The sequence below is a fragment of the Belonocnema kinseyi genome, chromosome 2 (assembly GCF_010883055.1).
Source record: "Belonocnema kinseyi isolate 2016_QV_RU_SX_M_011 chromosome 2, B_treatae_v1, whole genome shotgun sequence".
Taxonomy (NCBI): domain Eukaryota; kingdom Metazoa; phylum Arthropoda; class Insecta; order Hymenoptera; family Cynipidae; genus Belonocnema; species Belonocnema kinseyi.
The window spans coordinates 64,098,141-64,124,895 of record NC_046658.1 but is presented as its reverse complement, the minus strand read 5'-3'; the positions used below and the strand labels follow the sequence as shown (position 1 = coordinate 64,124,895).

Sequence of the window (26,755 nt, the reverse complement as noted above, 5' to 3'; positions counted from 1 at the left end):
ATAATTATATTTTTTTAAAATTATTTTTATTATTATATAAATAATTTTGCCCTGCTATTTATTGGAAAAAATGTTTACAAATTAGGAAATTTGTGCCATAACCTGACCTTTTTGATATATTTCCGAATAATTCGGAAAATACTATAAAAAATCGACTAATTTGATCAAAATTTAAGGAATATGTCTACTCTTTGTAGGAAATTGTATGCTTGCACAATCCGCTTCACGTTAATGATCTGTCTATACATTAACTGAAATGTCTGCATATACTTTTGTTTTTTGTCAGTTAAGACATGCAGATTGTAGAGAATAAATTATTATTCAACAAAATGTTATTTAAACCTTTTCTGTAAGTATAACCCTCGTAACAAAGAGACTCAATAAAAAATGATTGAATTTAATTTCTTTAAGTTTAAAAATAATATTTTTCTGTGCGGCATATAGAGAAGCGAATGTGCTAATTATAAGCTAATTACGGTCATTTTTTCGAAAATTTCGTCTCAAGTATAAATTCCCACATTTTAATTATAAATTTTTGTTTTAACGTTTGGATTCATGATTAATTTTCTAAGTGTTCGCGCAATGGTTTTTGAATTTTTGTTTTAACTTTTGGATTTATAATTAATTTTGTAAGTGTTCGGACAAGCAGAAAACTCGCTTTGCATTACAATTATGAAAATAGATTTAAAGAAAATAGTAATTTTGTTTAAAATTGTTATGAAGAATTTTTGCAAACAAATACTTCAATGTATCAGTTTTTTGTAGGCAAAATTTAGTTATGCTAAAGTCACATAGCTTTATTAGTAGAATGGTATTTAGTAGCAACAAACTTTAATAATATAAAAAAACTTTTTTAAATGTATAAAATTTTTAACTGTTCTTTCTTCTTTGTTCTGATGTTATTCGACGAAAACTTATGTATGTATTCGTAAAACTGAATGATAAAAGAGCTGTAGCTCTTCAAAAGAATTAGGAGTACACATTTTCTTTTAATAGAATTCGTAGTAACTCAAACCAAGGTCAAATTAATAGTCAAATAGTGCTGGTTTTCACTAAAAATATACTTAAATTTTAATACACTTTTTACATAGAATTACAGGATCTATGTTGCTTGCAAGTTGACAGCCTCAAAGCCTGTAGAGCTTTCCGAAATATACATAATAAATTATATCTATATAATCATATATAAATAATAATTTATAATAAATAATGTATAAAATATAATAGCATAAATAAATATATTTATTTTTAAGTGTATTTAATTTCCTACTGGGACAAAAACATGCTAAATGGGAGGAATGCATATCTGAGCATGAGGTTTAAAAATATATGTGCTCGCCACAGAATATTCAAGCTCCAGAATTGCCCTATATTTGGAGGAATTTTAAAGTTTTTTCTTTATAAATTCTAAGCATAAATTACTTCAAAACTTAGATAGCTTGGATTTTTTAAATTCTTTATATGTGCAATAAGAGTAAAATAAAGTGACATAGTTTGCACTATAACATTTTTTTACAAAAAAGGTCAATCTTCTGTGTCAATGTTTTAAATACGTAAAGATGTATGTGTTAACAAATTCATGAAGGAACAATAATTATGTTATTTATAATAAATAAATATTATAAGAAAATGCTTATATTCAACCAGTTTTTGCGGGGAAAAAATTAATTTTTGTTAAAAATAAACGCATATTGAAACTCAGTCTACATATTTGGCAAGAAATGTAACTGTTACAGTTTTGTGTATAACTGATTTTTTCGTTCTGACTATTCAAGAACAACTTCTGTAAATTTAAATTATTTGGTTATTTGTTAAAACAAATCAGTTCTGAAACAACTTCAACTTGGTTCCATGGAAAGAAGAAGTGTGTCTTATAATAATTGAGTTAAATATTTATGGAACTTTTTATTTTTGATGAGTGCATATGCAATAATATTAACCAATAGTGAATTTATTTCTACATTTTTTTAAAGACAAACAATCATTTTGGTGCAAATGCTAAATTTTTGTTCCTATCTTTATTTAAATATTATTGCACAGCAATTTGGAAGGATTCCAAGAAAGTACTTTTAAGGATATTCTTCGCAAAATTCTGCTATAAATTCAACTGACTTCCCGTGTATATTCCACTAACTTTCCAGCTGCAGTTTCCAGCCTGAAATGGATCCAGCATGTTTCAATAAGATGCTTTGCTATCATTACGATTACCCATGTTCGATTCTCAAATTCTAAGTAGAAATTGCTTCGCTTCTCATCCATTTTTTCATGACCCGTTATTGTACACCAACTTCCGAGTGCACCAGGTATAAAAAATATATCTTCTTCAAGGAAGTTAAGTTCAAAGTGAAAAATGGTTGCAACCCAAATATTTTTATCATTACTACTCATTGAACAACTAGTTCCGAGTGCACCAAGCGTACTAAATACATCTTCCTAGAAGAAGATGAGTTCCGAATAGAGATTGGTCACACTGCGAGTAAAAAATACATCTTCAAGGACGTTAAGTTCTAAATGAATATTGGCTGCAACCCACCTATTTTTATCATTATTGGCCATTATACAACTACTTGCGAGTACACCAAGTGTAAAAAATACATACTCCTGGAGGAAGTTAAGTTTGAAATAGGGATTTCTTACTGGACGACGTGACGTTTCACAAAATCTTACAAGTGCACTAGATGAACAAAATACATCTACCTCCACGAAGTTCAGTTCTAAATGACGAATCTTCGAGGAATAGGTATTTTTATACCTGGTACACTCGGAAGTTGTTGTACAATGACGGGTCATAAAAAACTTAACCTCCTCGACGAATGTGTATTTTTTCATCTGACGTACTCAAAAATTGTTGTGACGGATGCCAAGAAAAACTACGTAGAGTGCAGCCAATTTTCATTTAAAACTAACTTTCTTGAGGAAAATGTATTTTTATACAAGGTGTATTTGAAAGTTGTTATACAATTGCGGGTCATGAGAAAATGGATGGGGTGCGGCTAATCTTTGTTCAGAACTTAACTTCCCTGAAGAGGATGTATTCTTTACATGATCCCTATTTAGAACCCAACTTCCTTGAGAAAGATGTAGTTTGTATACCTAGTGCACTCGTAAGATGTACAATGACCGGTTTTGACAGTAATCGTTGCCATGCGACCAGTCGCTATTCAAAAGTCAATATCCTCTAGCATGATGCTAGCAAAATTTCCGAGAATTTAATGCTGACGTAGAATAAAGTAATGATAAAATTTGTTGCAGGACATTTTTTAGAGGAATAAAGTATTATTCAGGAAATTTCGCGTTTTTCAAAACACATGGGTTCTCATGGAAAAACAAAAGAAAGTTTAACTGATATTTGGTTAAAGCTTATCCTGTAAAGTTCATTTTTGTTGCAGCGAATCTTTCATCGGAAATCGATGTAAAGTTTATTCTGTTTTTCTATGGATCGCTTATAACAAAAATACATGAAAATCCGTAAATAAAGAGAGCATGTGGAAGATTAAAGAATGGTAATTTCTGGGTGTTTACTGAGATTTTTGTTAGAATCCGCTAGAGGCAAGCATATTTTTTAATATTCGGATTATGGCAACGTAATAGATGCCAAATGGTTTATTTTTGCAAGATGAATGGATTTACCTATTTAAAAGACTTATCTGACTATTCGTAGTCATGATATAGGTCGGCTTGAATTAAATGTTTGTAATCGATTCTCATTTAATTTTACTATATGTGTACTGTATACCAGCATTGTAAATAATAAATTTATTGATTTTTACTATTATGTAACTAGATTACTAAATCCACAGTACTTTAACTCAAAAGATTTTTCCATTTAATTGTATTTTCATTATTCGAGAGTTAAATGAAGATTCAGGCTGTTTTTCTAAAAGTGTAAATCTATCTCTCATATGTCATCAGCACGTGCATATGTCTCATACTGAGCTCAGGGTCGCGTGTTTGCCCGAATTCTCCAAACAGCTGTACATTAAAATTCCATGCAAACAAGTTTATCGCAGTTTCTTACCTTTGCCAACGTCCCATATAATTGCAGCTGAAAATTTTTTCTGATAAGCATGCTTTTATATTTCTGTTTCCAAAAATAATTAAACTACATACAAAAGTTTATTAATTAATAAAAACACGAATGATGTATTATTATTGAATTAAATTAATTATTCACTAAAAGTTTAAATTTTAATCTATCGCACTTATTCGAATAATTTTGATTAGTTTTCTGCAGCATGTGATAAGGCTTATCCTTGTTTGTACTCTTCTTCGTGTCAAACGTACTGTTAAAACCAGTAATATTTACTGGTAGGTTAAAGAGAGCATATATGTCTGATTAAATTACACGATAAAAAATAATTAATAGTCATTGATTGTAAACAGAAAAATTGAAATTGGAAGAAAAATACAAATGCTTAATTAAATTTGCTTGATTCGTAAAAACTGTAGTTCTCGTATTTTGATAATCTGTCTCATATTTTCTATTGAGGAAAAATGTTGTATTTCTTGATTGGAATAATGAACAATCTAAAACGTGCAATATTGAAATATAAATACTGGATTACGAGTATTTTTCTTTCATCTTCTTGAAACGGATGTGATATATTCCTTGATTTTTCAAGAAAATCTCGTTTCACTGTAATTACTTTAGCAAACCAGCTCTCTCTTTGATACCGAGAAATTCCTCTTTTCCTTTGGACTTATTAATAGCTTAGATTTTTTTATTATCTTGCAAACTTCCCGATAGGTCAGTCCTTTTATCAATTTCTCACTACCCATCAATTTTTATTTTTTTAAATTTAAATTCTTGTCTGATTTTTTTTTCTCGACTTTTATCAATAGAGGAACCAACCAAATTTTCCACATAACAACATTGTATTGTTTCTAAAAATTTATTAATTGCAACGAATTATTGTATGAAGTTCTTATGCAAGTCATTGGTGTATCTGGAAATATGATAATATATTTGAAATATAGTCGAATCTTTGGGAGGTTCATTCTCTTTGTCAGGACTTGACATTAAATATTTGCTCGCCGATTTATTACTCGTTGATTCATGACGTTTATAGGAAATTTACGGTTCCTTGAGTACACTCTAACTCGCCAATTGACGTCACGTACTCTATCCTCGGCTCTCAAATAACCATTAAATATTTTTTCTGTCAATAAAGGCACCAACTTCTGAACGCCTTACAGAAAACATCAATTTTTGAATTTGCAATGATTTTCAATGTCATTATTGACGTCAGTTTAACTGTTTGAGTAATTGTGACTTATAATTTAGTAACTCAATTTTTGTTTCTTAATCATTTTTAAGTGTCCTATAAAGAATTTAAAAGATGTGGAAGAAATCTGTTTTTCGAAAAATCTCTTGTTGACATCCCTTTTGGTCTTTTGACCAGCATATTTTGCTGTAAGAGTGAAGACGCGATGCAGTCGACAATTTTTTTTCTTATTAACCATGTGGCAAATGACTCACTTCATTAAAAGCTTATATCATAAGATCCTTTAATGACTTTTAAAAGCAGGCTTTTTTATGACTTATAAACTTCTGGTTCTGTTTCTATTTTTGCTTTGGAACTACATCTCTTTATGTCTTCCTACTCAATTCGCATTTTGTATCATTCCTACATATAGCCTCGCCAGAATAACAATAATTGATATAAACAAAGCTATTAAAATCATATGCTGGTACTTGAAAAGAATAATTTATTAAATACGGGTGACCTTTTTATACTCCTTTGTTATACTGTATCCTTTGTTTTTATATGAAAAAATAAAATTAATCGAATTTAACTGTCCAATAAAATAATAATAATAATAATGAATGATTGAATCGTCCAGCAAATTAATATCGGCATTCGTTATTTCATGGAGATAATCAGTGAACGTGCAATTCAACTCAGTGTCAAACAAAAATGCATCATTGTGAACATTTTCGTCTAAAGAGGTTAACGAAAATTCAGCTGATTCTCTTCAAACTCCCCTGTGCAATTAGCGTGAATTAAATTTTAAATTGCACTGATTTCATTGGAGGGCTCAAAGAGGCCATTTAGATTATGCTCCAATTCGAGGATCAAAATCTTCAGTGATTAAGCTGATTACGAAATTTGTTGTTTCCAATTATCGATTTGAAATGGTCACACATTGAGATGGTAACATCATGTCTACATTGGAAACCTTTATCTCTAAAAAACAAGATATAATTTAATTGCTAATCTTGAGTTACTAAAGTAACAAGTTGTCAATCAGCGTCTACCATTTTTCAGAGATTAACAAAACAGGGGGAACATGTTTTTTGATTATATATTTATTTATGAAATATTCTAGTCTGTAACTTAAAAGCGTTCGGTAAATTCTGTCAATTTATTGGATATCTCATAAAAAATGTGAATAATAATTTCATTATTTGAGCCATTTTACCAATTGCGAAAATTATTTTTTTCGTGAAATTATGTCACATCTGGCCAATAATATTGGAAGATTAATCTGTGATATCGCCAATAAGCATAAAGTCTCACGTGCTGTCTGCACATGGTTTGTGTTTATCGCGATATGGTCCCTCGTGGCTCAATGACATCCTCGTGAGTGCACACTACATAAAAGCATATTAGCCCATCGGATACGCCGAATGATTTCTTAACAAGTACAATCAGGTTCAACAACCTAAAGCAGATTCCCATTTGATCTCGCATTCAAGTGCATTAAATAAAATGCAGTCACGCGCTTGTATGAACATAACAAATCGTTTGCCTAAATTCATTTGATCTAGAACGTGCGGTGGATTAACTACACTGTTTCTCTTTTAATATTGAGAAGGTTATTATACTTTTCAGATTTGTTTAAAAAAATGCGAACTTAGTGGTCAGAACCATAGATAAGAAACAAAGACTCTTTTTGGAAATATATTATTATTATTATTATTATTATTATTATTACACCATTAAGCCATTTCCCTTTCGGGGTAGGCGTGACTCACTTGGCAGGGGAAAGGAGTAGTGTGTGGAAGGGATAGAGATTTTTCAGATTGATCCAGAATTCTCGTGCTATTTAAGTAAATAACACGTTCGTTCCGCAACACTGCTCCGATCCAGGTTGCTGATCAATCTCTCTAGCAATCACAATCTCATAAATACCATTTAATATATACCGTGCCATTATTTACAACTTCTTTAATATGTCTTCTAAACTATAATGTATATGGTTCCATCTCAGCAGCTAGACATTGGAGATATACAGAATACTCTTGCATTTATAGTAAGGAATTTCCCTTAAAGATAATTTTGTAATGACAGATTTTTAAATAAGAAATTCGGAACTTGTCAGTCCCAACAACTGCAGAAATATAGAATTTTTCCATAAAACGATTAAAACTGTCATTTTCTACAAGTATCCAGTGAATCGTTGCAGACAGAAAAAAATCGACCAAATTTTTATAGGCACCATCCCACCGACATAATTATTGCTGACAAACAAACTTATTAATACATACAAAATAAATAAATAAAAGTTAAAAGCTTGCATTTTGTTGAGGAATTTTTTTAACAAATTTTCGTAAAAGTAAATATACTACAAAGCAGAGTTTATCCATGTAGACAAAATCAGATCTGACGAAATTGCCTAGTAAATAAGCCAGTTCAACCAAATATTTCTCTAAATGATCATCATTCACTACAAAACTAAATGAGTAATTTACAAATTGCTTCCATATTTTTTATTTCCACTTCATGTTCAGATAAATAAATTAAAAGTTATAGAACTAAATGTTTATTAAAAGACTTTTATAGTCGCGCTTAAATATTTTTTTTACGTATAATCATAAACTTCAATAAATTCACTCAATTTCACCAAGTTTTTTTTATGCTCAACAGATTTCCCTACGCTTGTGAGTATTATTAATTACACAATAAAAAAATCTGCCCGCCTGGCGGGCACATTCATCGCGCGCTGTGCGCGCGGCTCGCTTCGCTCGCAACTTTGAGCGCGCCTAGGCGCGCGACAGTTGAATCTCGCACTTCGCGCTCGATAATAGGTTACCTCGTGCTTCGCGCTCGGATATTTATTCTTTGCATTTGGAATGCTTGAAAAAAACTTTATCAAAAAGATCTCTTTTAGACGGCAGTATTTATGTGCGTCTTCATATTCTGAATTGTCTACTTAATTAAGTATAGTCAAAGATTAAGTTTCTCAAAGCTCTGTAGGCTTTGAGGTACACATTCTCATCGTGACACTCGCGCTGCGCGCCTGATTTCCAACAGATTTGTAAACAGGTTTTGTTGGATTTTTTCGACTTTCGTCGTTTTTCCACACATTTTTTTTTTTACTTTTTTCAACGTTATTTTTCACGAATAAAACAAAAAGTACGCGTCCTATCAAGAAGTGATTCTTAACGAAATTGTAGATCTTTTTTGGGATAATAATTTTTGTTAATTCATCTTTTTTTTTATCCGACATAGTTTGTCCACAAAATGGAATTTTTATTTTTCCATTATTTTTTGTGCAATCAAAATTTGAATTTTCGATTTTTGAAGAAAATCCGAAAATTGGTTATGGTTATCTTGTAGGGATTTCAAAAAGAAATGTTTTTCTTCTCTTGACTTGTTTTCATATCGTGCGTTTTTCGGCTTCAAATTTTTATTTTCGGTTGATTAAAAAAAATTTGAAAACGCTATAACTCTGAGAATTTTCTTTTTATCGAAAAAAGTCATAAGGATAAATTGTTTGTTCTTTTCAATACTATAAATATCCGTACATAGAATTTTCAAATTCAGAAAAAAGTAGTCTCAAAAATTTTCAAAATGCGCTCACTTTTTGAATTTTTATGAAAAATGGCTGGTTAACGAACTCGTCCTTTCTTTTAGGACCGAGAAAAAGTGTGCCAAAGATGGATTTGATTCGTTTATTTTTTCAAGAGTTATCGTGTTTACGGACGGACGGCCGGACGGACAGACAGACAGGTGCCATCGTGAAAACCTGATTTTAGGATTCAGGGGGTCTCAAAACGTGGAGATCCGTTGAAAAAGTGTGATCTCAAATTTCCGACAACTCTAATACTTTCTCAATCATAAATAATGAGAATGAAAAAAGTGGGTTTTAAATATTTAAAAGGCGGTGATAACATTATTTATCAATTTTTCATTTTTTATTTGTAGGTCGAGATAGGCGCGTGACAGGAAATTTTGCCTACTTTTTTATTTATAATTCCTGAATAAAGTCGTTTGAAATTTGGATTCTTTACTAAATTGTGCTTCGATATAAATAGTGAGAATTTAGAGTGATCAACTTTTTGGTAATCCCTTATAATATCCATTAATCAGGAGGATTAGAATTCCGATGATATAGTAATTGACTATCTGAGTAACCTTTTGCGAAATTACCACAGTTTCTTGAGTTTTTTTTTTAATTTATGACGTTGTCAGGTGAGACGTACTTGCCATGAGTCACGTATACTTTATTTTCTTCAGTGAAAACAAGAATAAAGTCTTATTTTCAGTTTCATTACAATAAAACATATTTTTTAAATCATTAGGAAAAATTATATTTTTCAGTTTGATTTAAACCAATCTCGATTTAAAATTTTTTTAAAACTTATCTGGGAAAATATTTTATTTTCGAAACATGGATTATGTTGTTTTGTTTCAAAAGCAAAATACCTAAATATTGGAATAATTGCACTCCATCGCTCTGAAGAGTCTAGACTGTATAGATCATGTGGGGATATTTGAGACAAGTTTCCCCTTCCAATATTCGCCGATGTATCGGAACTTTGATATTTTCATGGGCGCGGAAGGTTTTAACACTTTTTTTTTTATTAATACTCTTGTTAAATAAATTTCCGAAGTATTATATGTCGAATAATTTAAAATGTTCGTTAGATGAGTGACTTTCCATTTTATATTAAATTCTCTTGCAAACAAAATTGTGTTTTAAAAATCACGCCAGCTCAAGCCAATCAAAATTCATAAAAGGTCAACTAGTTCCGGTACAGCGGCATCAAGCAGAATAGGAGTACCCGGTGTCTCAACTCACCCTTGAGGATCACTACTTCGCTCTAATCTCGGCATAATTGCTTATAGAAACAATATCTACAATATTCTGTAAAATTATTTCAACAGATCAAAAATTACCTGTAATTAACAGAAATATTTTTTGTAATACGGCAAAAATATATACTTGCTAAAAATATACTATTTTTTACTTCGTAATAGTTTAAAATATTTTTAATTAAAAATAAGAATTTAGAATTTATATACAGTCTATTGTGATTTTAAAGATTTATATCTATTTGGAATTCCAATCGCCCTTGATTCATAAAATTAAACACTAGTCTTCGGCCAACAATTAGCAGTTTTCTTGATGAAGTTTCTCTATTCAGATTTTAAAGACGTCATTTCCCTTAACTTATAATTACTAGGAAACCTGAATCCATTCAATAATGGGCGATCGTCTTTTCCTCCACGGCTACCTGCCTAACCTTCCACTTCCACTGCGCAACGACACGACTCCTCACTGGATACTAAGTTGCTTCAGGTCCTCGATGTGATGTCCCCCATAAAGATAATGCATTTGTCTGTCAAATTACCCATTTCCTTGCCATTGAGTTAATCAATCAATTTTCAATCAATTTTCTATTGTTTTTTTTTCGTTGGTAGAGCTGTTGAAAATTTAAGAAAAAAAACCGCAATTTCGGAAATTATTAAAAGAGAATATTATTTAAAATAATGATACTTGATAATCGCTGGGTGATGTTATTGATCCTCAAAACTCAGTTTTGTAGAAATTGTTGATGTACATTGGTTGTCTTTAGAGTTTAGAGTCAAGTGAATCGAAAACAATTGACTTGTTTCAAACTTTTTGGCACATAATGGCGATCCTTATCAGTAAGTTTTCTTAAATATGTGAAAAGTACATAAATTCTTGCAGGTATGCTCTGTTACAATTGAAAGTACTATTCTAAAAAAAAATCTCTTAACGAAGAACAACTAATGAAAAAGCAATTAAAATGTAGTAAGAAAATCTTGTAACAAAATTTATAAACAAATTTTTTTTAAGTTTTCAGAAAACACTGCAGTCAAAGAACTCTTTTAAATTATTTTTTAAAGATGTTAAATCCAATCTTTGTTTTGAAACCCTTAAACACAGCGTTTTATGTATAAGAGAAATAGTGTTATTTAATGAATTTTTTTGGTGTGATGAGGAATTATATCTGTGAAAGTCAAATTTTTTTTCTTGAAAGCCGTTCTGTAGTAAAAATACAAAATTTAAAAAAAAACTTTGTAGCTAAATAATTATTCAAAATTTTTTGTTAACTTTTCTTTTCCTTATATCAACTAAAAGTTGATGCCGATTTTCTCACAGTAGTAGAAATACAGATTGGCGAGGAACATTGTACTTAAAAAAATGTTTCCTCGATTTTTTTTTATACAAATTTCCTTTAACAAAGTTTTGTGTCTCTTAAAATATTTAAATTTAAATTTTTCAAAATGTCCATGATTTCAATTTTTTAAATTGAAATGTACTGAGTTTCTTGTTTTAAAATTATTTCTATGAAAGAAAGCATTTCCAAAATCACACTGTAGTAAAAAATAAATTTGTAAAAAAGAGCATTGTAGTTATATAATTATATAATTTTGCTTTTAATCCATGAGAATTATTTTTGTAAAGTAACAATAATTGTTCGCCTTTAAAAATAAACTTTTTGTCGATAAGAAAAGAACATTTTTTAATGAGTACTTAATTATGCAACTACAAAGTTTTGTATAATTTCATTTTTTTACTACAGGTTCATTTTTAAAGGGACTGCAATGTTTTCTGACAACTTAAAAAAAATTGTTAAAAAATGTTACTACTACATTCTAATTTTTTAAATCAATGTTGTACTTCGTTAAAATACATTGTTATAATAATACTCAATGATTTATCAATAGTTGTTAATAAAATTAAATTAAATTTTAAAAATTAAGTTAAATAATGTATATAATTTAGAAACTGACATGTTAACGAAAGAATAACACTTCCAATTGTAAAACTGCGAACCTACAAGACGTTATGTACTTTTCGCAGATTGATTAAAACTCACTGATAAGGGTCATCATTGTGGGCCGAAACTTACGTTTGTTAACTTAAATTAATTATTATCTCACTACAATTTAAAAGTGGATCAAAAGTGAAAATTTTTAGAAAAAACTGCAACATACGAGAATAAGTGTAAGACAATATTCTTATAAATAATAATAATAGCTTGTTTATACACTTACTTTTGTTAACTTGAATCAAATATTAATCCACGATAACTTGAAAAGTGGAAAATTGTTTAATTTTTCGTCCATAAAATGTGCATATATCATATTTATACATTATTAGATTGGAAATAATTTAATTATGTATATTTAAATGATTTTCTTGGACATACTGATATTCTTTAAATAGGAATAGATATAAGTTGGAAGACAAAGGGATTATCTCCAAAGGGGACGTAGCATCGTGGGCCTGGAGCAACTTCGAATCCAGTGAAGGGTACACAGGTAACCGTGGAGGAAATGACGACTGCCCTTCAATAATATCAGCAGGTAGTAGGGTCAATATACAAATCCACAGGGGTTTTATTAGAGGTAACCGAACTTCGCCACCTTCTATGTAGAAACCTGATTGAAAAGGCTTTAGTCTTATCTTTAGGACCGGAATGGAAAGATTTAAAGGGTGATAAATTCGTTTTCCCTGAAAACGGAGCAAGGTTGTACAGAGATACACGGCCTTTCTCAAGTGGAAGCGACAAAACGGAAAATTTCGAAATTAGTGCCCATTGAAGCGGCATGCTCTTTATCTCTGAAAATGCCTCAAGCAAGTTCTTTTTGCCACTAAATTAAATGTCATCTATCAACGAAGGATCTTCCAAATAAATTAATTATCACAGTTCATATCAGGAACAAAGCCTAGAGTTTAAGAGTTAAATAATTATTTCACTGGCGATTAATTCTAAACATGTTTCCTTTTTAATTAATTGATAATTATGGGATAGTGAGCTGACGATAACAGTTGCAAATATCCAGTGATTTTCGCTTCCATACCTTTTTTGTAGGGCCAAATAATAAGTATACAACTTCTGAACTATTCATTTGTGAATATTCATTTTTCAAGAAATAGTAAGATATAGAATGATCTACTCTCTAAATATGAATTATTAAAAATCCCCAAGTTACTGACTAAATGAGTTATTATTTCGTATATACGTAAAAATGTAACTCATTAAAATTTTGATTATAAACGGAAATGGTCTTGTGTGCGTAAGTCGGTTTGATGAATGAATATACACTATACTATACTTGTACTACTAAAAATTACTACTTACTTTGAACGACAATAAATTGGACGAGAAAAGCCAATTTTTTTTCAAAAACATTTAGAAATCTTGTGACATGATGCATTCAATGACTTCCAGTAGAGATATGCTTTACCTATTAAAAAGGATGAATCACGTGAGGAGTCAAAAAAATGCAAGATTTTCTCGAAGTTTGTACCTCGACTTCAACTTGGGGTATGACTTAGGAAAGATGCAGCAAAAATCTAAAACTCGCACGAAGCAATCTTTAAAATCTTGTCATTAATTTAAGCCCATAAAACTTAAAAAGCCTTGGTGGGTTCTCGAGAGATGACTAAAAATATCCAAACGTGCCTGCTTCGAGTTTCAGTCGGCAATACTATCGACGAGAAAATTGTAGGTATCTGGCTTTGAAGCTTACCAACTCAGAAAAAAAGACTAGCGTAATGAGTAAATAGTCATTCGAAAGCTCAAAGTATTCTACGTAAATGAGTTTAAAGCCGATAATGCAAACATCTTTGTATGCATTTCAGATTGAAAAATGGTTAAAAAAGTAAAGAATTTCTTGCACATTAAAGAAGAGTGAAGTTTAGAGCATTATTTTTTATACAAAATTAATGAGCAAAATTTGAACAAATTTATTAATATCAAGAAAACATTGATGAAGAAATTGCAGTTAACAAATTTGAGAAATAATAAAATTTGTTGCTTAGAATTACAAAAATGTACAACTATACTATCTTTAGTTCTAATAAAGATGTTAAAGCTATTCAAACGTCAAACGGTAACTGATAGGCTCTGTAATTAATTAAAATTACACTGAAGGATGCGATTGTTTTTTTTTTTCGTGAAAATCATGATACTTTTGGTCATTAAAAATTTTTTTTTGAAAGCAAGTGTCAAAAAGCTGTTGCCTTTCATTTACCCGTACTTCTGAACTTTTGTCCAGACATTACGGCTTCTTCTAACCTGAAGTAAACCAAGGCACCCCCGCTGGTTTCTAACATTACCTTTTCAACAATAAAAAGTCAGAAAATTCGGCGATTATCACAAAAAGAAAAGCAATCGCAGGTTTCCTTGAGATCGTAAATAATTACATAGCCTTTTCTTTACAGTTTAGAATTTGAATCGCTTTAATATCTTCACTAGAACTGAAGATTGTAGAGTTATACATTCTTGTAATTTTAAGCTACAATTTTTATTATTTCCTAAATTTGTTTATAAATATTTTCTTTGCATTCATGAATTATTTCGAACTTTTCCCATTGCTTCTTGTATGAAAAATAATGCTCTAAACTTAACTGTTCTTAAGTGTGCAAGAAATTTCTTACTTATTTTTTAATTTTTCAGCCTGCAAAGCACAAAAATTTTTGTATATTAACATATTTAAGGTCATTTACAAAGAATAGTTTGAGCTTTGAAATTACTATTTACCTATTACACTAACATTTTCTTGGCAATGTTGGTAAGCTTCAAAGTCAGATGACTACCATTTTCTCACTGATAGCAGTATACATTTTTTATTTTTGCTACAACTTTTCTTTGTTATGCCACAGGTTAAAAACTTGAAGTACAGGTACAAGAGTCTTGAATTTTTTTTTATTTGCTCACGCCATCTATCCTCTTTCATAAGTCAAAAATATTTTTGCAATGGCTAATCAGACAGGGAATTTCATGAGATTTCCCTTTTTTTTCAAAAGTCTATCTTCTTATCAACTGATTAGCTGTTAGTCAAAATCAACCATGATTTTTAATAGTACTCACGCGAGTCATACAAACAATCGGTGAGTGTTCTGAAGTAATTAAAAATAACATTAAAGAACGCAAAACAAAAAGATAAATTAAAATGATTGAAGAGAATATTGCTTTTTCCGCGCTTATTAATTTCACTGAAAATCGAGACGATTGACAATAGAAGATAAGCGGATATCTCAATATCTGTGGAAAGTTTAAACAAGTTGAGGTAAGCGTGCAGACTTGAGTGCAGGGTAGGTCGTGTGCTGCGAGTCACGAGTGCCGTTGAACGCCGCCCCCCTCGACGGAAAAAGGCGGCACGTTTCAAAGTCTTGAGGGGAGACATTTAAGATGATGATACTTGTTTTTCTAGATAAGCACAGGGGTGGGAGACATCAGATCACAAATAGTGCCGATTCTCGGTCTCTGAAAAGCACGTGCTCGAGACCGCTTCTTCGGTCTCTCTCGAACCCTCTACTGTTTCACTCCCACACTATCTAGGTCGTTAGCATAAGAACGCCAAGTGCTTCACGTCGGTAGTTTAGTCAGTAGGCGCTCTCACTTCAATCGTAACACACTGATCGCTTTGCTTCGCTCGCTCATTCGCCAATTCGCCCGTTCCCTTGTATCAGATTGCATAACCAGGCACGCGCCGCGCTACCGGCAACAAACCGCGAATTTACACTAAATTCAAACGCTCAACTTAAAAAAGGCTCAAATTAATAACAACTTGAATTGATATATACGGAATTTAGTAAAACTCAACTAAGTAAGAGTGAAAATTGATTTAGAGCTGTTTCTTCTGCAGACGGAACTTCGGCGTACCTCAAGATGACGATGGAAGCTTCGTCTTTGACGATGGACTACTTTGTGTTTGTAGCCTTCATCGTAATTTCGTTCGTTATACCTTTGTGGGGCAAATTTCGAGCGAGAAAAAAAGAAACGAAAGCTGATTATGTCTTCGCTACGGGAACGGTTTCCATGGGAGCTATGATGCTGTCGATCGCGAGAGGAACTCTTGGAGTCAGGTCCTTCCTGGGATATCCTTCGGAACTCTACTTCAAGGGCAGCGCGATGTGGGAAACTCTTTATGGGATGCTGTTGGCGTATCCCATTGTTTGCTTCGTTTTCGTGCCTGTTTACTACAGTCTCGGAATCACATCCGTCTACCAGTATCTGGACATGAGGTAATGTACTAATTTTTCGCTTTTTTTTATCTTGCCTTTTTTTGCTGTTCCCTGAAATTATAACAAAAAGCTTAAAGAAATTTTGTATCTACACTAGCATCGCCAATAGTGCAATTTTTTGAGCTGAGGTGAACAATAATTTTTAATCTTCTAAGTATCTCTTAAACAAACTTGATTTATTTATAAAGTTAGTAATCTTGCAAAATCGAAATTATGTGCTTTAAAATATTCTAAATTCTTTCTCGGAATTTTAGGAAATCTTTTGAAATCTTTTTCCACTTATTCTTAAAATTAATTTTTCAAATTTTTAAATCATTTGAAATTTTTCTAGAAATAATTAATAAAAATAGAAATAAATTTTTTTTATTTTTTCGAAACCTTTCACGAATATTAAAATTCATAGTTTTTTAATTGTCTGCGATTCCGGAAATTTCCGTAAGCCTTACGTTACGGAAAATTTTCATAATACTAGCCCTAATGCTATACTTCATTGGTTAGTTTTACGGAAAATTCCGTAATCCTGGTCAGTGCTGTCTTTTTTATCGTGAAATATTAAAAAGGCAATATTTTTTTAAACGCGGTGTCTAAGTTAAACGAAATTTGACTGTACAGTCAGGTACAGTGTAAATAGAACAAATATTTTAGATGAGCTGGTGGAAACTGGAAAAATGCGGATGGATTTACTCAGATGGCCTTAAAATCTTCCAGCTTATTTTTCGATAATTTTGGAAATGTTTTGAAAAACTTGTTTTCCTAATGTTGAAATTTCTCGAAATTCTTAAAAATGTGTTTCTTTTTGCAAACCTTAAAAATCTACATTCTGCTTTTAATTGTTTCAAATCTTTTCAAATTTTTATTTATTTTTAAATTTGGTTTCAAACTTCAAAATATGTTTTAAAATAATTCGCATCCCTCCTGAAAATGTTTTACATTCCTTTGAAATAATTTAAAAATATTTCCCTAAAATTCATTTTAAAAAACATTTAAATTTTCCTAGTAATCTGAGAAAGTTCTTTCGTTTCTTTTGAAATCTTTCAAAATTCTCACACCCCTTTAAAATTTTGTTGTCGTAAATCTTCAAAAATCTACATATCTTATACTTTTTAAAATCTTTACAAGTTTTAAAATTATTTTTAAATGCTTTCAAGATCGAATTCATTTTAAATTAGGCAGGTTCTATACTTAAAGTCGAAAAATCTTTCGGAGAGAAAATATGTAATTTTTCGGAGGAAATTAGGGAATATGTATTTTTGCGACTTACGACAAAACTAGCATTTCTTCGCATGTATAAAAAAAATATTGTTTGCATGTTTTCGAAATTTGAAGACTTATAAATTCTCTTCGAAATTTTAGGAAATATTATTGTAAATTTTCTCTTAAACTTCATTTTTAAAAATATGAAGATACTTTAACTGTTTCCAGGAATCTTAAAAAAACTGTTCATTTTTTAAAAACCTTTCATAGTGCTTAAAAGGCTTTTTTGCTCATAATTTTTATAAATCTATTTTTTGTTCACATGTTTTTTAATCCCAGTAACGAATAAAATGAAAACAAGCACTAAAAGTGATATTCACGTATTGTAGCAATTAGTCAGGTCTCAGCAACAATAAGTGCAAGATCTCTTGACGGGAAATTAAAAAGGTCGCGTATTAAGCTCCGGCATATTTTGCGGTATAAAAAGTTTCTAGTACGGCAAATTTTTGTGCCAATAAGGACCTTTTTGTTTCGATTTTTTTTGCTACTTTAGAAAAGTAATACAATATTCTAATATTTTATCATAAAATGAGGAATATTAAGTTATCAAAAAACACAAACAGTTATATAATAAAGAACATGATGCACTAAAAGCTAACTAAAGAATTGCTTATCACTTCACTATTCCTATAATAATACACTTCATTACTATTTTGTGCATGGTCTAGCAGATGGTCAAATTAAAATACGGCGAAAAATGCCGTATCTGCGTATACCCTTCGAATTAAAAAGAGGCAGGATAAAATATTTAGAAGAGCATTCCTTATACCTTCATTAAGTAACGAAAAAAACTGTGCACCAAAATTGCACGGTAAGACTGAAAAAGAATTACGTTCCTTGAAAAACTGTTTTTTTTTTTCAAAAAAAAAATGAAATTTTGTTGCACAATATCCTTTTTAGTGTATGCTGGTGTTGATCAGTTTTTGGTATCAGTTTTCAGCCAAATTTGGTATGAAATTATGTTCATTTGGTGGCACGTCAGACTTCCGAGCAGGAGGACTGGGGTTGATCCCTATGCCGGTACTGATGAAAAATTGCATATGCTTTGGTGGTTTGAAACCCACCTCAAACTGTAGATCCCCTCAAAATGGACTAGTTACCTCCAAAATAGAGGTTCTATGCTAAGGGGACTATCGCTTGGTGGTCGCTGATCGATTTCCAGTAATAAACACACACATGCAATTACATAACACACCAGAGCAGTGCGTTGGTGTGCATCTAACTAATGACCTCAGAGGGACGTTTCATCCACCTTAAACAGGCTGTCCCTCTCCACGGCCTAGCTAGGGAGGCTACCAGATTGAATTTGGTGAGGCTCACGTTACTGTGCAGAGGTTCGCGACTTTTTCTCTGCAATGGGGTACGCCTGGCGTACCCCATTGCAGAAATAATCATGATAATTTAAATTTTGAACAGGCTATTAAAAAAATTAAGGCTCGCGGACAGAAGAGTATAAGTGCAAAATATCGAATTTTACAGAAGACAAAAAAAGTTTCTGACTTTAATGAATTTTATTTTATTTTTGAAACATAAGAGTCATCATATGGGGGGGTAGGGGGTCATGTGTGTGATAAAGAATGATTGCATGGGAAGAAGGGGTATTGTTTAAGTGATTACGTAATCATATGTTTAAGTTCCTATTTTCATAAATCTTTTCTTGAGATGATAGCGCTATTTGAATCGATCATGGAAGGCTGAAGAAATTCAAAATTTTTATTTTGCTCTGCAGTTTGAAAACACAATAAATTATCTAGGTAAATTTTGAAATTGTCCTAATTTCAAGCATTGAACCGGTCGAGATTATTAGTTTATAGGGCTTAAAGATGAGTACGTAATTAAGGGGGGGGGGGTAATAAAGTGATTATGGTTGATTACATCGGGGAGTGGGGTAAAAAATGGGTGAAAAATTGATTATGTAATATATGGATGGCCCCTTAGATATTGCACAAAGAGCTGCATAACTTTTTATTTTTTATATTAACAAAAAAACAAGGCACTTTCGAACTAATAATTAGCTTTATTGAATCGAACTGGACCATAATCTTCTACAGAGACATCATGTGTTGGGTTAAAACTATAAGTTTAAGCCAATTAAACGCATTTGCGAAATTTGGCACTTATGCCCTAGGACCCTTAAAATATATCTTCGAAAAGTAATTGAAATGTAATAGAACACATTAAAATAAACATATATTACATGTACCACAACTGTACGACAATAAAACGTATTTGTTGAAAATTTCGTAATTTATGCAATTACGCAATGAACATACTGAACGGTCCAGTAGTATGAGGACGGTTGTTTTGAGAAATTCGCCAAACTGCTCACAAATTTTAAATAACATTTTATCCTAATTTGTGTTCAATATATCAAACAACACATCCAAATTTTACAAACAATTAGTCCTTAGCGATGTCATTGAGCTAATTCTATGAAAAGTTATTTTAAAAAAATGGAATATTTCAGTGTGTTCGTAAATTATTAATATCACGGAATATTATACATTAAAACTTTTTCTGGAGCTATTTTAAAGATAAATTTCCATGGATTTTTCAAAAATGTTGATGGAGGTTGTGAAAATTTTCCAGAAAATCATGAACATTAAAATATATATAATTATTTATACAATAGTTTTGAAAATCAATGTAGAGTTTATTAAAGTATTGTTTAAATTGTCACAACTTTCTTATCCCAAGTTCCTCTTTAGGTAAAAACTAGGGGAAAGATTTAGACACTTTCTATCATAAACTGAGAAAATTAAATGCAATTTTATCCTTACGATAAGTCTAAGAACAATGAAACATGTTCAATAAGCCGGGAGATATTATTCATTTACGAAGACACTGAAATATCCTCTTTTTTGTAATAATGCAGAATGAGCTCAATGACTTCGCATAGTGCTAATTTACATTTACATTGTATACTTTTTCCATCGCGTAAATATATATTATACTAATTATACTATATATATATAATTATACTATTATAATAATTTTCACTCAAAAGGCCTTGAATATCCCGATTCTTTTATAATTATGTGTGTGTGGGGGGGGGGGGTAAATTTATAAAACAATGAGAATAACGCGATTGGATAATTTTACATTTTTTGAGGTTTGCGGGCTTTCTTATTTCTATTGAGTATTGCTTTATTTTTTGCACTGAATGAATAGAATTTTTTTTTAAAGTTTAAAGGCATATCGATTTAAAATTTTTCCCCTTTATTTTCACTGGTGAATTTGGATGATTTTGTAATTTTTGAATTCATTATAGCATTATTCAAACACCTCTAAATATACTTCGTTGTCAATTTTCCACATGTTCAGTTGTTGATTATTTTCGTGCAATAATTACTTTGAATTTGTCACGAATAATAGCTACAACTGCATGAGAGTAAATAACTTCAGCGTTATCTTTACAAGTTGTTCTTTACATTTCAAAATAGATGTTATTTCTGACATCAGCATTAACTTTCATTATGAGATAATCTCGTTAGTAAAATACCATCCTAATGATGAAAACTTTTCCACTTTCACATAGCAGTTAGGTAAACTTACCTTTATTTCATTTTATTTTAACATAAAGAAGGAATCAGTTTTACTGAGGATATCTTATTTTTATATTTCTCACAAAAGATGGCTGTTTCCATGACAATATCGGCCTTTTTAGAAACTTGAACATAATCGAAAATTTCTTTCCATCTGTTAAGAAAAAGAAGTATTGGGAGGTATTGGATCTGATATTAGTTTTCAAAATCCAATACGTAATTGTGAAAAACACAAGATCCTATAGTTTGTCTTTATACGGACCATCTTGATTTCTTTAGAAAAATAGAATGATGAAATGATAATATGTCAGACAAATTAATTGAAGCTATCTTTATAATCTTTATTCTTTCCTAAAATACTCTTCTTCAGTGCCCTAATTATTAATATTTTATTTTTTCAGGTTTAACTCCAGATTAGTTCGGTGTCTTGCCAGTTTCTCATACGTCATCAGAAGCTTGCTGAACCTGGCTGTAACAGTTTTTACGCCATGCGTTGCTTTATATACTGTGATAGGCCTTCCATATTGGGCCAGTATAATTGGCATAACAGCCATATCCGTCGCTTTTACTCTTATGGTAAGTTAAACTAAAAAAAATAATAGCACATTAGAAAAAATGTAAAAGACACTTGAAATTGTTGTGTGCATAAATGTATTTTTACAAATCAGTATTTAATGAGGAATTAGAAGAAACTACAAGTTTGGTCTATAATGAAAATATTTTTTTAAAAATGTGGAAAGTCACAATGAGCACTGAGTCATTTTAAAAATCATTTGAAAAAATCATTCTTCTTCCGTCGTTAAATATATTATAAATTATACCTGCTGATAACAAACATTAAAATGAGTCATCGACTAAATAATTCACTTTCCTACAATAAAGCCACATATGAAATTATTTTAAATTTTCATGACTCATATGCTGACATATAATTTGTTATGTTGCTCACTACATATTAACTTTGTGTATTTTTTAGGGTGGTTTAAAGGCTGCCATAACTTCTGACGTTATTCAAGGACTTACAATGATTGGGGTTTCGATTATAATTATCATTCATGGTACCGTAGATGTTGGCAGTGTTAGTACTGTTTTCAACGTGACTAAAGAACGTGGACGCCTCGACTTTTTCAAGTATGTATTTGCCCTATCTAATATAGTAAATGTTTGATACAAAAACTAAAAAAAAACACGTTCAATGACAATATCCTTTCACATTCTTCTTGTTGATTGTTGTTAACCTTGCAAAAATAAGAAACAACATATTTTTTGGAATTGAGAGAGTTTCAATAAACATTTTGTAATAAATAAATTTAACAAATGAGTAATGATTTTTGCATTTGAAAATTTTTAGTTTTGACATGGATCCAACGATTCGAGTTTCGACAGTTTCGGCAACAGTGGGTCAGCTTTTCATGAGCTTGTCAATTTTTGGATGTCAACAAAACTTTGTGCAGCGATACTGCAGCATGAGTAGTCGCGGAAAGGTTGTCAAGTAAGTATTAAATTATTCATTGTGCATATTTATAGCACGGTTACTTCTGCGAAGAATAAAAATATCCTGAAAAATAACACTTAAGTCTGATTGTTTATAAATTTTTTCCTCACTCAGCATTTATTCACTATTAATTCTTTCTCTTTCTTCGTTGTACCTCGTTATTTTCGGAAATATATCTCTGCCAAACTCAAAATAAGTCAAGTGATGCAACTTTCCTCGTGCTCTAAAGCATCTACAAAAGTTTTTATTTCAAAACTGACATCCTGCCAAAAAAATGTAAAAATGGTACTGAAAAATTTAGTGTTTGAAATTAAGGTTAAAAATAACACGTCGAATTTTCTGCTTGAAATAATAAGGAATACGAAGACTTTTTTCTGTTACTTACAATCTTTTTCTGATCATGCGACGTCATTCATCATCTCGGTGTATTCAATATTTTTCCCAAGTTCCCTGAACGTTTATCTCATTGGACTTGAGAGCCTTCCGTACGTTCAATTTTTCTTCTACCGAGTCGCTATCCTGTTAATAATTTATATTCACTTAAGAAGCTTCATTTGAATCTTCCGTGATATACATAACTCCTTCATCCACTTTCATTTCATCCAAAACAATTTTCCGGTCCATTTTCAGCACACGTTTTTTATCCTTTGACCTATTTTGCTATTCATACTTGACTGCAATCAATACTGAACCCGATATATCTTTTTTTTCCAGGACGATGATGGCGAACATGCCTGTAATAACTGTCCTCTTCTCCCTCTCCTGGGTGGTAGGAATGGTGATCTTCGCCAATTACTTAGACTGTGATCCCTACACCAAAGGCTACATTTCCAAATTCGACGAGATAGTCCCCTTCTACGTGGAAGACAAATTCATCTATCTCCCCGGATTTTTGGGTCTCGTGATGGCGACCCTATTTAACAGTGCCCTAACCTTAGCAGTCTCGAACCTCCAGTCCCTCGCTACAGTTACCTTCGAAGACTTCCTCAGTCAAATGCCAGTCTTCAGCAACCTAAAGGACACCCAGCAGCTACATCTGATTAAGGCAGTCGGTCTGATTTATGGCTTTTTGATAATAGGAATCAGCTTCCTCGTGGGAATGCTACCAGGTGTCATTGAGTCATCAATGCTAATGACGTCAGCGACATCTGGTCCACTTCTTGGAGTTTTCGTGTTAGCAATGCTCGTGCCTTGTGCAAACTGGAAGGGGGCCTCCGCAGGGATGATTTTCAGCCACATTACCACCCTCTGGTTGACGTTTGGACGACTGATGCTGAATCTTCCAGTGGAAAATCTGCCCCTCTCTATAGAAAATTGTGCTAACGACACGTTCTCTCCGCAAGTAATGCGACCAGCGTACATCTGGTCTGAGAAGGCGCAAAATGAAATAGTTGAAGAGGTCAGCACGTCACCTCTCCAGTACCTCTATGGAATAACCTACATGTATTACGCTCTTATAGGAAGTCTGACCACCGTTCTGGTAGGCATCCTCGTCAGTCTACTCACGGCTGACCCAAAAGGAGATGTTTACGAGGAACATTTACTGCATCCCATGGCCTTAAAGCTTTCAAGACTGTTTCCTGGTCGACCTAGAATTTACTCTGGAAGCACTAGGCTTGGAGATGAAGGCAACAGCGCCAAAGACGAGGCCTCTTCAGTAACCTCCATCCCCAATGCGAACGCCAAACTCAACCTCAAGCCCGAGATGATCGAAAATGGAAAAAATTCAGGGGATTCCTACATCGAGAAACTGGGTGCTCTCAAGAGGGTCTCTCTTCAAGTTACAAATGAAATTTCCAAAGGAACAAGGCTTTAAAATTAACTCATTAAGGAAATTGATTTTGTGAGATTACGACCAGTATATTATTTCCAAACTTACATTCATCCAGGAGAATTGGTTTTGTGAACTGAAGAATGATCTGAAACAAAAGTAAACGCGAAAGGTGAAATTGCCCTTCATGAATTGTTATGCTTAGGATGCTGAAATTCCTAAGTTTTTGTATTTTGAAACAACTTTTTATAAGCATTTTATGTGACTGTGTTAGATAAAAGAAACTATCAGTAATTCCTTTTCGATATGTGGAATTGCAGTGTGCATGAAACTCAAGTGGAGTTAATGGGAATAATGTATGACTCACAACGAAAGTGAATTCTGAGGATGTGAAAAGGAATATTCCTCTTCGAGATATAGTGAATCGTGTATCTTGTTTCTGAACGTGACTTATCCCGTGGTTCGGATTAGAAAAACAGACTGACGATCCGGCGGAAAACCGGAGAAGCTATGACCAGTTTTTATCAAGTTTTATTGCCCCTAGTTGCTGATGGGCACTCGGCGGATGTGGAAAAGACAACGAATCTAGTTCTGTGAGAATGAAAAGGCTAATGAAGCCTGACTGTTTGTTTTTTTGTTTTTGAGCAATTGTTATTGAGGAAAGTTTTTAAAAGTATTGCTTATATTTATAATGGAAAATTAATGGTGCTGTACATAGTCAGAGTTAAGAATTTGTTATTTTCTTGTAATCGCAAGTGAAGATGGTGAAGATAAAAAATATTTAAGAAACGAAATACTCAAAACTCTGGTTTAAGGCGAATGCGAAACATCTTCCGAGAGGTGCATAACTTCTGCCAACGGTGTACATAAATTATTGCAATAACTTTGAAGCCACTTGAAAATTATGTTGCATATTTAAGATTATGTAATAGTTCACATTCACTTTGAATTGTACAACTTTACATCGAACTTTTGAAGTTGTGTACTACTCGCCACCTCTGGATGTGCCGGTATATGTTTGCGATCATCTTTGGTACCTTTAAGGAGGCTCTAAAAAACGGGTCGAGTGGTGTGCGCACTGTACAAGTAGGTGTATAAGTAGGTACGTATGTCACGAGATTTTGCGTATGAGACTTTGAAAATGTATGTGTATCAAAGGACATGCATCTAGAGTGGAAAAGTGCAAAATTTTACTTCTCAATTTTACATATGTCTTCTTGGATATGATGGTATGAGTCTGCGTGAATCTTGATGTCACTGCGCAGAGTGAAAGTCACACAAACAAACACGTGCGTCTAACTCAGACCACTTTTGCTGAAAACAGCGATATTTTGTGACTTTTATACATATGTAGCACACTTCCGTTTTTTTTATCAACTGCCTCGATAAACAAATCCATATTAATGGCTACACAGCCCTTGGCTAATCTTTTATAATTACAAAAGAAGAAACAAGAAACTATTTTTAACTTCGAATGAAACTGTAATTGTTATTTGTTAAAGTATGAATTGTGCGAATAGCAAAGGCTCAGTGAAGGGTTGAGACTAAGATATATAATGTCGGTTCAAATAAGAAAATTTTTTTAAGGATAATTGTTTGACCGTCCAATCTTTAAACCACATAGGTGTTGTATAATTCGTCTGAACCTGTAGATAGACATGTTTTTGTATTTCGTTGTATGAAAGAAGTGATTTAAAAGAGTGTGATTCGACTGAATCATGCATGTATTTGCCCTAGGCATAGAACTTGACTCAATTGTATTATTTTTTTATGTGACGAATTTGAAGACCAATTTAGGATTGAAATTACCAGGCCAGGCTGAACGATTAGGGCAGATATGAACGAGAGTCTTATGCTTCTCTCTATTGTAGATATAGTTGATAAGGTAGTTTACGTAGTAGTGATATTATTATAATCGGCCAAACAACCCAGTCGGTTGCTCAATGGCAGCGGTGACAGTCGACGCCTCTTCGATCTGCTAGATCGAAAAGAACTATTCTACATTTCATTTTAAAAATGTACGATGTACATATAAATATATCCAAGGTTTTTAGAAACGATTTCAATTTAACAAAGTTGTTACTTATTTCCAACATTCACCTTTCATAATTTTTAACCTAAATCATTACTGTGCTACATCGGGCCTTCAATTAATACTTTTGTTTTACAACGGGGCATCTCGTTGGACTGGGAAATTATAGGATATTTTTGATGTAATATGGGGAATTCGATTGAAAATAATTCATTTTCAAACTGGGGCGGTCAAAAAACGTACTCGTTGACATTTTTTTCCTCAGGGAATATTCTACTCCCACTGTTTCCATTTTTGAGGTTCCTGGAAAAACACATGCATGTTTAAACCAAATCGGTTATTATCAAGATGTGCCACAAAGGCCCGGAGAATTTCACAAGCATCACATGGGAAATAATTTATTTAAAAAAAAAAAACGA

At 32.0% G+C, this 26,755-nt stretch overlaps 1 protein-coding gene across 7 annotated transcripts in view; it reads left to right on the top strand.

Moving 5' to 3' along the window:
* LOC117183093 (sodium-coupled monocarboxylate transporter 1) overlaps positions 1 to 26,375 on the top strand; it is a 135,720-nt gene extending 109,345 nt beyond the window's left edge. For 6 of the 7 annotated variants that reach the window (XM_033376252.1, XM_033376253.1, XM_033376251.1 and 3 more), the window contains 5 exons: positions 15,861 to 16,239; positions 21,440 to 21,614; positions 22,015 to 22,169; positions 22,390 to 22,530; positions 23,248 to 24,349. In XM_033376252.1, coding sequence (XP_033232143.1) covers positions 15,884 to 16,239; positions 21,440 to 21,614; positions 22,015 to 22,169; positions 22,390 to 22,530; positions 23,248 to 24,349 — 1,929 coding nt within the window. In that variant the 5' untranslated portion in view covers positions 15,861 to 15,883. Of the gene's footprint in view, positions 1 to 15,860; positions 16,240 to 21,439; positions 21,615 to 22,014; positions 22,170 to 22,389; positions 22,531 to 23,247 lie in introns of those variants that run through there. The other variant, XM_033376257.1, reaches the window with a different exon arrangement.
* Positions 26,376 to 26,755: the final 380 nt, after the last annotated feature.